The sequence below is a fragment of the Acromyrmex echinatior genome, chromosome 12 (assembly GCF_024713525.1).
Source record: "Acromyrmex echinatior isolate Ae372 chromosome 12, ASM2471352v2, whole genome shotgun sequence".
In the NCBI taxonomy this organism is placed as follows: Eukaryota; Metazoa; Arthropoda; class Insecta; order Hymenoptera; family Formicidae; genus Acromyrmex; species Acromyrmex echinatior.
This window is the reverse complement of record NC_141863.1, coordinates 9,232,196-9,243,303: the sequence shown is the minus strand read 5'-3', so window position 1 is coordinate 9,243,303 and position 11,108 is coordinate 9,232,196. Positions and strand designations below refer to the sequence as shown.

The window sequence follows — 11,108 nt, the reverse complement described above, 5'->3', positions numbered from 1 at the left end:
TGTATCTTGAAATAAAAATTATAAAAGTGAAAATTATAAAAGTGAGCGAATTTACTAAAATACTGATTATTTTATTGGTCAACACCTAGTAAATTTTTCGCTTTTAATTTTTACCTTGTTTGAAGATATAGAATCGATCCCCAAAAATATCTTATTACTGACGATTTTTAATTCCCGTGTATGGAAAAAAGTTACTATTGTGATATAGCGCGACAGAATATTCCGTTGCAGATGCTTAAGATCCTTGTTAGATGTAGATATGCTTCTTCTCAAATCGATGCTCAAGGATTCTTTCTTTTATCTGATTAATTTACTCAGTATGTAACTATTAATTTTTTGATCTAGTTTATATTGTTCACTCTTGCCTAGCCATCATAGAGATTGCAATTAAAATTGCGTTCTGTTATTCACTACAAGAAAATTAAAAATTTACGCTACAAATACTTTACAAAACTCTAAAAATTTAAATTACAAAGAAAAGTTCGGTCAGTGATTGAAAACAAAATTCCCTACATTAACTTAATTTCGACAATATTAAATCTCTCTGGTTAAATGCTATCAACGCTAGGATCGTTCGTATGGAGCTTGCTAACGCTATCGTGCTATTGGCTCTACGAACAGCGTTAGTAGCGTTCATAGTGCGAATAGTGTCTCTCCGCATGTACCCAGTATCGCAGCCAATATGGTGGCAAGATTCAAATGTATACCGTCAAAGTGAACAATGTAAGCAATGCTTAAACGCTTAAAGCGTATAAGCGTAAAAACCGAACACAGCCTTAGTCAGAAATCCGATCTGTGTTTAATGAGACGGCATCTTTAAAGGTATTCTACAATGAGTTGCAAATATTGAGTTGCAAATAAACGTTTGTCGCGACAATCAATTAGAAGCGTTAATGGTATTATTTATGCTTCTGATTGGTTGTCGCGATAAACGTTTCAACTGGCAACTGTTTATTTACAACGCATTGTAGAATGTCCTTTAGGATGTCCTTTAGAATGTCCTGTAGAATGTCCTTTAGGAATTTTGTGTGTAACCCTAATCGCGCACGGATGAGCATTAATGTAGAAAAGTGGTAAATTCTCAGTTCATGAAAATTTCCGAGGTAAAGAATCGAAGTCCTTGAGTGTATGTACATATCTATGAAACTGATAAATCATGAAATTACTATTGTATTATTCAAGGTTGGGTAGAAACTAGTTAAAAATTTAAAAAATGTTAAAAAGTTAATAACTTTTAACTTAACTTAGTTAATTTTAAATGCATTATTAAATTTTAACTTAACTAAGTTACTTTTAAACGTTAACTTTTTAACTTTTTTTAAGTTAAAACATTTTTTATCTCTTTTAAATATCTTAGAAAAATAATAAGATACAATAAGACTAAAGGCATATATTCGTAATCTGTTTATATTTTAACCATCTTAAGTAATTTCTTAAGATGCTAATACAGTCATCTGATTGGTTTATGCGGTTATGCCTTATGCCATAAGCCTTAGTCCGGATCTAAAATAGGTGTTTTAAACCTTAAATCATAAGAAATTGACCAATTACAGTCAAATATTCTTCTCGCATTCAATTGTAATTGGTCAATTTCTTATGGCTTAAGACTTATTAAAAAGTAAAAACTTAAAAATCTATCTGGTTATCTGTCGCAAATCGCGCTGGTGTGCCGAAGCCATTAACGCTCATGCGCTTTAAGCACATCAGCGTCTAATGCAGCCATAGTCTATGCTTATTAAATTATATCACATGAGAATAAAAAAATTAAAAATTTAATTTACTTAATAATCTATATTAGTAGTTATTTAATCTCATTTTTAAAAAAATTAGGACATTTTGATATAAAAAATAATTTTTTTCAAAATTAACTTTTTTTTAACTTAAGTTAATTCAACATTGATTTAACTTACGTTAAGTTAATTTTTTATTCCTTCAACTTTTAACTTAACTTTATTAATTTTGTAAAGCCATTAACTTTAACTTTATTCAGTTAAAAAAAACTTACCCAACCTTGGTATTATAGCGTTTTCGGCCCGACCGGGTTTGCACTAACTTAGGTTAGAAAATGCTTCGTTATTGGTTACACGCTCTACCAATAGGAGAGCACGAAACATCATTACTTCACCCAGGTTAGTGTAAACTCGGTCGAGCCGAAAATGCTATTAGTTTCTTACTCTAAAGAGGGGAGTACAAATCCTCGCATAATGCTATAACGTATGAGACATAAGAAAATGAGCCAATCAAAGTGCTTTATTTCCTTCCTTTCCGTGAAATAAAGGACTCTGATTGGTTGATTTTCTTATGGCTCATATTTTATGCATTATGTAAGAATTTGTGCTCCCCGCTCTAATCACTTAAATTTTAACAGGCACACGAATTTCCATAAGCACTGATTGTCTTTAATAGTATTTCGGTGCCTCTTTGAATTAAATGTAAAATCTACATTACTGACAGACAATTATAAATTCGTTCAAAATCTCGAGAAACAAGTGAGTCAAGGTAGCACTTTTTTGATTCCCAGCGAGCTTTTTCGCGCAAGCGAAATAAATTTTTACTATATAATTGTATGTGTGTATACATACACGCATATATGTAATTGGTTTATCAAGAAAATGTGATTTGCAGTTTGCAATATAGGACTTTGCAATTTGCGTAGTAATGTCCTTTTCATTATAACAAGTGAAAAAGTCAAATGGTCAAAGGCTAATCAGAATGACTGATCAAGATACAAACAATAATATTCTTCCGTTACGGGAGAATTTGGTAAATTATCATTGATCACATTGGGTTATGTAAATTAAAAAGTTATCCAAGATATATCCATATTTAGTTATTCTGTAAATTTCTGTTAAATTATGCATGTATTTAATTATGTATATACTAGAAGTAATCCAACATGCATGTACATTATCTTATATATAAATATACATTATTATGAAACTTGTAAAATATTAATATTTCTAAAGGTAAAAACAGCAGTACAGTTTTTACAAAATCCTAAAGTGTTGTCGAGTCCATTGTCGCAAAAGCAGGAATTTCTGAAAAGGAAAGGCCTCACGGATGAAGAGATTAAAACAGCTTTCAAACTAGCATCTGTTGACAATATAGCTGATCGCAATGCTCTTCAGAATCCATATACTTCTGTACAAATACCATCGGAATCTATTCATCCATATCATCAAATGAATGTTTATCAACCGACATTTTTGTCGAAAATTAAAGAATTTTTTAATGCAACTGCATTAATTGGTGTCACAGTATACTGTGCATATTGGTTTTATAAGGTATTTTTTATAGTGCAAAGAAATTGAAAGATTTTATTTTCTTTTATGTATACAAAACGTTGAAAAATTTCTAGTATATTAATTTTGAATTTTCCATGATAATCAAATCTCATATAAAATAAAAATTGTATATATATATATACATATATATATATTTCATTTATTTATATTATTGAAATACAATGCAATTTTTAATTTTGTAGAAATTTATAGAACCCTTTCTGTTTGGTCGGAAAAAGAAAAGGTGTTGCATAGAAGATAAGGTAACCGAACTAGATGAAACCATTCAAAATTCCATGAAAGAAGTGAAAGATTCTATCTTGAAGATAGAAGGTGAAGTGCAAAAATTGACTCGGCATCAAGCATTGGATCCAACTATCCCACAATTAGTGCAAGAACTTAAACATGATTTATCTAGTCTAAAAGCATTACTTTTATCAAGGTATACATATATATATATATATGCACTTTTTCTTTCTTTTTATATAAAGTGTATACAATAAGCAATGCACATAGATTGTCAGTAATAGCAATTTATTGCCATACAATGAGATTATTTCATTTAGACATTATTTATCATTTTATTCTTGTATGTGATATTTGCTTATATTAAAATCATTATTTTTACAAGAGATCAAACATCATCACAACCTCACACTCTCCCATACATATAGTTTTATTTGAAATTGCTTAAGAAATTGATACCTGAATGTTCTGGTAACTTTCATTTAAACATCAGTTTATTTTACAAAATATAACTTCAAAATATAAATTTGTGCATTTTTTCCCATCTTATTCCTATTTTTGACCATCTGCACTTTTTAAGTAATCTTTTATTGCAAACATCTCTCTGATTAGACTATGTATATTTATTTGTCTATATCATGAATTCAATGCACAAAAAACGTTAACTGTAACTGAAAATTTTTATATATTGTCTACAATTATATTTATTATTAATTTTCAATTTTATCTTAAAATAGAAAACAATTTCCTACTGCCCCTGCATCTATACCACCATGGCAATTGGGTGCAACAAATGTAAGCCAAGAAAAAGCAACTGAACGAGAAGACGATGCTGGAAGTGGTAGCAGTACTAATAATTCCGATAGTTCTTTGGAAATGATTCGAGAAGATCCACCTAAGGAATAAGTTTTGAATTCAATCATAATTACTTCCGTAATGATAGTCTTCGATATACGCGATTATTTTGGTATAATGTTGAAAGCAAAAGGATTATAATTTTAATAAATACTACATGACAGATTACAGGGATGCTTGATATTATTTTTATACAGGATGTTTGAAAAGAAAATAATCGAAGAATCTGAACCCTATTTTAGCATCTTGTGCTTATACTAGTTGCATCGATCTGTATTTTTGGTAATATTCATAACTTTGTCAATGTTTTAATATCTATCAAACAATGTTCCATTACAAAGAACTTTTATGTCATTTACCAGAATAACATAGCAAATCAATTGAATAAATGTATTAAACCAATTACAGATCTCCTCGCAATTTTTAATAAAATGTTTTCTTTTTATATGAGAACTAAACAGACTGTTAATAGCTTCTTTAAAAAATTATTTTGATACTTTATTGTAGTACAAATATAAAACAAATGGGAAGAAAAAAACTAGAAAATTTTAAAATGCTTTTTGAAAAAATTTACGTGAGCAAAAGTCATATTTTGGATTTTATAATTGTAAATTACACATCTAGAAACGTTCTGGTAAGCTTGTAAGAATTACGTTTAGTTGCTTTGTGTGGAGATAAATTGTAGATATAAAAAAAAAAGATGTAACAATTCTCTACATCGTGAAATAAATTACTTAATATATATAATATATATGTAAATGTTAATATAAATCTAAAATTAAAAATATCGAAGACACAGTTACAATACAAGGTATCGTGTTTAAGAATCTTGTAATGTTGAAATTTTATATCGAAAATGGAATTGTACTGTATTGCAAATTGAGAAATTAATATACTTCTATATGTAATATCTGTATGTACTACATTGCGGACAGTGTTATACATATGTGTACAGATATAATTTTTGGATAAATAAATTGAAAAATTAACTACTTCCATTTTCCATAGAATACTGTATTGCCCATGACTCATGTCTTGAAAAAAAAAAAAATGATTGTGTATTGTAATAAAGAGAGCACACAAGTTCTACAATATATAATAGAAGAATAGTAACTTTAATTAAAAAATCTTTATTGAAGGATGACTGATATCGCTAAATCTTGTACACATGGGCGTATTGTTCTTCTTTAACTTTTTAACTGTAAATTGAATAAATTGATTTTACATTTATGTATAAATGCACGTGTGTATGTGTGTTTGTGTTTGTGTGTATGTGCGCGCGCACATACATTCAACATACATATATAGATATTAGATGAAGTCCATGTATTGTAACTTATTTATATCGGTCATTCATACAAAAATCAATCATACTTGAGTTGCGTCAACATACAATACATCCGAGTAATATGTACAAACTGTATAATATTCGATATTGTATCACTAACAATAAGCAAACAAAGTACACAAATGTGTGTACATATGTGTGTATGTGTCGTGTATATAGCTTGCTATTATATATCACTTATAAGAAGAGTTCACATGTGATTTCATTTTCTCAGCTTTCACGAGTATGAATTAATAAATGAATTATACACTCAATTATGTAAATGAAATAAATCTGCTTTCCAAATTAGAGAAAAATTTATCTAATTTTAGAAGAGATTTTGATTTCAAAATATAAAATAATAATCTTAAGATTATAAGTCGAGACTTTTCATCTTTCATATTCCCACATTTTTGAATATCAATAAGTAAAGAAAATTGTACACATTATCATATATATTTACACAATTATATACACACGCACATATATATATAATCTGATATATGCAGAAAGGTATAATCATATAGTACAGTTTTTATAACAAGATTTTTTATTATAATTAAATATTTAAATATTTTATTATAAAGCAATACAAATTTACATATAATAAAACAAAAAAGTGTAAGGAATATGAGTATTGTACAAAGAACATTTTTGTATGTATAAATAATTGATTAATTATGTTAAAATTCTTGTAAGGAAAAATGTATAAATTGATTTTGCCTCAATCTTACAATCTCAAGATTATTATTTAAAAATAAGAATTTATGATAATGGCTAATAAATATTTCAACATTACATCAAGATATTTATGAACACATTTCTTCAAAAACGTATTCTCTCTATCTATTTATTTATTTATTAATTGCAACTGATTTATGCGGAGAAAATTAAGGTATCGCTGAGTCACATATTATAACTCTTCATATAAGAGCGCACATTAACGCAATCAATCTTACAGATCATACATATAATATTCCATATCGCGGAAGTCTTGAGGAGAACAGATGTTTACTCTTTCCTGGTTTTATATTAATACTTTTTTTTATTAGATATAACCAGGACAGCTGCCTCACTGATACAGTGAGTTACAGCGAAATCCATTTGACTTAGGTACATCTCTCTCTCTCTCTCTCTCTCTCTCTCTCTCTCTCTCTCACTCTCACTCTATATATACATCCTAGGTTAATAATATACAATAACAAAAGTACTTTATTTCATTGATTCATCTTCCATAATGTGCTGCCGAAATATATAAATAAAAGTTTTAAATATACCTAAAATAAAAAATCCTGCTGGCTAGTGCGGTTCTATCTTATTTTCATATCTTGATCTTTGGCAAAGGCTTACAGAAAAAGTAAAAAAAAATTGCTTTATGATTCTGCACACATGGACTGTACAAGAATTATCCTAGGATGCTTTGTGCTTATGTAATTATACATTGGCTGAATACCATTCCCTTCGGTATTTACTCGTCGCTGTCCGTTCGAGTATAGAAAAAGAAAGACTGAAGAAGGGGAGGGCTCTCTCATTATGCGGGCAGCGACCTAGTGTTGCTATTAATTAATAACAATAATAATCCTAGGCTAGACACACTAACTGAAACTGCTAATAGTTCCAACTCTAGAATATCTAGTATATTGTTCAATCTCGGCTATGCTACCAAGTATGATGTAAGTGTAAATTCCTTGAAAGAACGGATCGTACATCTTGCGTGAAACGAAGAGCGTCCAAAACTGGAAGTAAGCTTAACAAAGCAGTGTCTCCCGCATCGCTGAACCATGATTTTATGGGTATCGCGTTGTCTATGACATAAGAAAAAAGATACAATGGTACATATAGTAACGCATTATTATTCTTTTTAATTTTATCCATCACGAAATTATGTGCATTTCTTTTATAATATAAAACAAATCATGAAAAGATACATTTTTACGTCGCAATCTAGAAAATGAAATGCGTAGATTTTCTACTTTCTAAATAGCATATGTATTATGTATTATAGTATGTATCTTTCTTTAAAAACAGAATTCAAAATTATTATTGTTAGTTATTGTTTGCTGAGACAACATTAAATATGGTATCGTAAAGTTTGTTTATTTCTAGAAAGATGAGACAATATGTTAATGACGCATATATACAAATATTATAGTAAAAAATACTACATGCATTTTACAAATTTGTTGGATATTTTAAAGGAAATAGAAATTGATTCTATCATTTCATAAAGTCTAGACGTGAAAGGCAGTAAAAGAAAAAGTAATTCCATTAAAATGATATAAATAATATACTTACGTGGGTAAGCTCTATAAGCTCCTGGGCTGTTATCAAGAATAAAGACTGAAGAGAGATCTGAACAGATTGCTGATAAATCCTTGGTGTAGGAACCCATTTCTGGCGTACAATGTTGTCTATAATATCTGCGTCTTAAAATACCTCTGTTATTATCTAATTTATCTGCAACTGCTGCCCCATATATTTCCATGGATGCAGTAAAAACTACTAGCTCGTACCTAATTGATATAGATAATAGGAAATAATTAATGCAAACTTGTATCGTAAAACATGAGAATAAAACCTAAGTGAAAAATTGTAAAGTTTCGTTGCAAGATAATTTTGGAAGTTAGTCTTTTAAATAGTAGCACATATATATATATATATATATATATAGAGAGAGAGAGAGAGAGAATATATGTATACATACTTACCACTGACTAACAATATCCAAGAAAAAATCTACGTGTGGTCTTTTATGGACAAAAAATCTAACAGGATGTCTGTCTATCGTCACTTTAAGAACAAAATCTGGAGGTGTACCAGGCCTGACAGTTGGCCTTGCTACTCCGTCGTGATGAGAGTGAATTAAGGTTTCGTCTAAATCCAGTACTAATACTTTTCTTTTAACTATACCTGAAACATTCTTGCATTAAACATAAATACTGAAAAACATTAAACGCAAGGTAGTACAAAATTCATGTACACATCATTGAAATACTTACTAAGTCTGTGCCTAGATAAAGGTGAAAGCGGGAAGATCTCATATTTGACTGGTTGCATCTGTGAGATCTACAATAAAATGGTAAGAAAAATATATTATTTGTATATTACATTTATAATATATGAAAAAAGTGATCTTCACAAGAAAATTAAAACAGAGATTAATATACCTGCGTTACATAAAATAAACAAAAAAATACTTTTACAATAGAAAACAATGATTGTAATTATAATATCACAATATGGCAATTGCACGAGATGTAAATAATAAAAATATAAATGTAAACAGAATAAAGATTTAGAGTAGTAGATGCATTATTTATCTCGTGTTACGCAAATTAAATTAAAATACAACTGTATACACATGTAAATATCAAATGGCAGCATTAAGTAACTACTTACACCTCTCTAACTTGCATCTTGATTGAAAACAAACACGAGTCACATGTAAAAAAATGAATATTTCTGAAGGGAGTGATTAATGTATAATCCATTATTTCAAAATTATAACTTAAAAGATTTGAGACTCAGCTAAAAAAAGAAAATAAAACTGAGTTCTTTTTATAAATAAAGAATAAATTTTCATCCTATACATAACAATGTTAAATCTATTTTTTTAAAATGAAGAAAAAATTGAGAAAAATTGTTGCTATTATAAAATAATATTTTTCAGATAATTGTTACAATATCAAATTATATAGATTGAATTTTATAGATGAAAAGAGATGAAGAGATTCGTGCAAAGTTGTGTGAAAGCAGCAAATTACCACTACTATCATCGAAGAGTCGTTACATCAACGAATGTCAATAATATCCACATATCGTGATAAAAGTAGAAGATGAGAAAACGATTCGTCGATTAGATGATTGATAAGTATATACACAATATGACATCTCCATGCATCGTGCCTGACTGTGGAAGAAGGCGCGAAGAGAGGCGCGATTCGCGAAGCGAATCTATAGCACCTACTTACGGCTCTAACCTGCTTCTTGAGTAGAAAGCAGATGCAGGTCCACACACGGGAGGCCATTAAGAGGAAAGCTCTCATCCCCATCTGCAATTGCTTCAGCATCTCTACTGTTCTTCTCACCGGGCCCAAGTCCGGCAACACTTAATCTCCAGTGTCGAATGTGTCCGTTGCGGGTTCGTGATCCTATTTTTCTTTCCCACCGCTGCACCGCCGCACCGCTCACTGCAGTAGACTGACAATGAGTAGATAGAGTGATCAGTCTGATCTGTGATCGAGTTGGAGTCGCGAGTCGCGAGTCGCGATGCCTGCGGACCGCCTGCAAGGCGGTCTAGAATCGCGACGGCGATGATCGACGACAGCCGAAAACCATAAGAGACAGCTTCTTCTCTCGTTGCCGCTTATCGTAAACAAATTCGTCAACAATGCCACGATCGAGCTGATATTTGACGCGAGTAAGCGAGCGCGCAGTTTTTTTTACGACGGGTCGCGTCTCGCGTATGTTTACGCACCTTACCGTTGTTCTTTCATGTTTTTCACAAAACTCAAGTACGAGCTACGGTACGAGTCTTCTTACGCGCATCACGCAACGGCCGCCATCTTCCGCGCATCGACCCAATTTTTCCGTGCGCACTACGCTCCTCTCGCGCCTCGCGCCTTTTCAGTTTTCGCCGCTTTCCTTCTCGATATCGAATCCTCGAAACGTCGAAAGCGATCGAAAGCATCGGAGGCTTCTTTTCTCGGAGACCGGAACCTTTGAAATACTATATCAAGACGTCGACATTAGATAAATATCCTTTTTCAACGTTACGTGAATATCGCTTATCTACATATCTATCGCAATCGTCTATGATATAATATACACATATATATATATAATATACATATATATATATATATACATATATATATGTATATATATATATATATATATATACAGGGTGATTTTAATATATTTCGTCACCCATCATGAGCAGGTAGAGTGAATCGAACGGAGTCGAAAAGTCCTCTACCATTTTGCAATTTTCGCAATAGTTAACAAGATATTAATTACTAAAAATTGCCAAATATTGGTCTTGTATAATTTTTTATTCAAATACTGTCAACTTTATAGAAAAGTTGCAAGAGACAAAAATTATTTATTTTCTTCTCATAAAGTTCTGAGAATTTTTTCAGAATTTTTTAATACCGTATTTTCTCATGTTGGTAAAAATAAGAAAATGCAGTACTAAAAAATTGATAAAAAATTCTGAAAAAACTTTTAGAGTTCTTTGAGAAGAAAATAAATGATTTTTGTTTGTTCTGTACATGCATGCCTTTACACACTCACACACGCACGCACGCACTTGGAAAAATGGTGTTGCAGTTCTCTATAAATGCATGCTCTTATGAAATTAATATATGTATAAAAAACAGAAAAATTAAATGAAT

The 11,108-nt window shown here is 30.3% G+C and overlaps 2 protein-coding genes across 6 annotated transcripts; one reads left to right on the top strand and one right to left on the bottom strand.

The window, feature by feature from the left end:
* The first annotated feature begins 2,327 nt into the window (after positions 1-2,327).
* On the top strand, positions 2,328-4,553 carry Pex14 (peroxisomal biogenesis factor 14). 2 transcript variants are annotated; one of them, XM_011051361.2, is made up of 5 exons: positions 2,328-2,489; positions 2,626-2,763; positions 2,967-3,284; positions 3,488-3,726; positions 4,268-4,553. In XM_011051361.2, exons 2-5 carry the CDS (start codon positions 2,713-2,715, stop codon positions 4,434-4,436), a joined length of 777 nt encoding a protein of 258 aa, XP_011049663.1. In that variant the 5' UTR covers positions 2,328-2,489; positions 2,626-2,712; the 3' UTR covers positions 4,437-4,553. The 2 variants fall into 2 exon arrangements, with proteins under 2 accessions (XP_011049663.1, XP_011049662.1); XM_011051360.2 differs by having other exon boundaries at positions 2,328-2,499.
* A 1,691-nt stretch (positions 4,554-6,244) lies between these two features.
* Dd (CTD nuclear envelope phosphatase 1-like protein dullard) lies at positions 6,245-10,459 on the bottom strand. Of its 4 annotated transcripts, XM_087411635.1 has the most exons (6): positions 10,190-10,458; positions 9,684-9,912; positions 8,712-8,778; positions 8,421-8,622; positions 8,008-8,225; positions 6,245-7,517 (listed from the first exon to the last, which is right to left on the bottom strand). In XM_087411635.1, the coding sequence occupies exons 2-6, from the start codon at positions 9,780-9,782 to the stop codon at positions 7,372-7,374; spliced, it is 732 nt and encodes a 243-aa protein (XP_087267761.1). In that variant the 5' UTR covers positions 9,783-9,912; positions 10,190-10,458; the 3' UTR covers positions 6,245-7,371. The 4 variants fall into 4 exon arrangements, with proteins under 4 accessions (XP_087267761.1, XP_087267762.1, XP_011049654.2 ...); XM_087411636.1 differs by having other exon boundaries at positions 9,693-10,459; XM_011051352.2 differs by having other exon boundaries at positions 9,684-10,458.
* Positions 10,460-11,108: the final 649 nt, after the last annotated feature.

What these genes read in the sequence shown, in the direction of transcription:
- Pex14 (XM_011051361.2), top strand. Translation starts at nt 2,713, where the DNA reads ATGACTGATCAAGATACAAACAATAATATTCTTCCGTTACGGGAGAAT. An exon ending in TTCCGTTACGGGAGAATTTG is followed by an intron (nt 2,764 to 2,966) that starts GTAAATTATCAT and finishes ATATTTCTAAAG; the next exon opens with GTAAAAACAGCAGTACAGTT. An exon ending in GTGCATATTGGTTTTATAAG is followed by an intron (nt 3,285 to 3,487) that starts GTATTTTTTATA and finishes TTAATTTTGTAG; the next exon opens with AAATTTATAGAACCCTTTCT.
- Dd (XM_011051352.2), bottom strand. Translation starts at nt 9,782, where the DNA reads ATGCTGAAGCAATTGCAGATGGGGATGAGAGCTTTCCTCTTAATGGCC. An exon ending in TCAAGAAGCAGGTTAGAGCC is followed by an intron (nt 8,779 to 9,683) that starts GTAAGTAGGTGC and finishes ATTTTATTGTAG; the next exon opens with ATCTCACAGATGCAACCAGT. An exon ending in AGCTTATAGAGCTTACCCAC is followed by an intron (nt 7,518 to 8,007) that starts GTAAGTATATTA and finishes CTTATGTCATAG; the next exon opens with ACAACGCGATACCCATAAAA.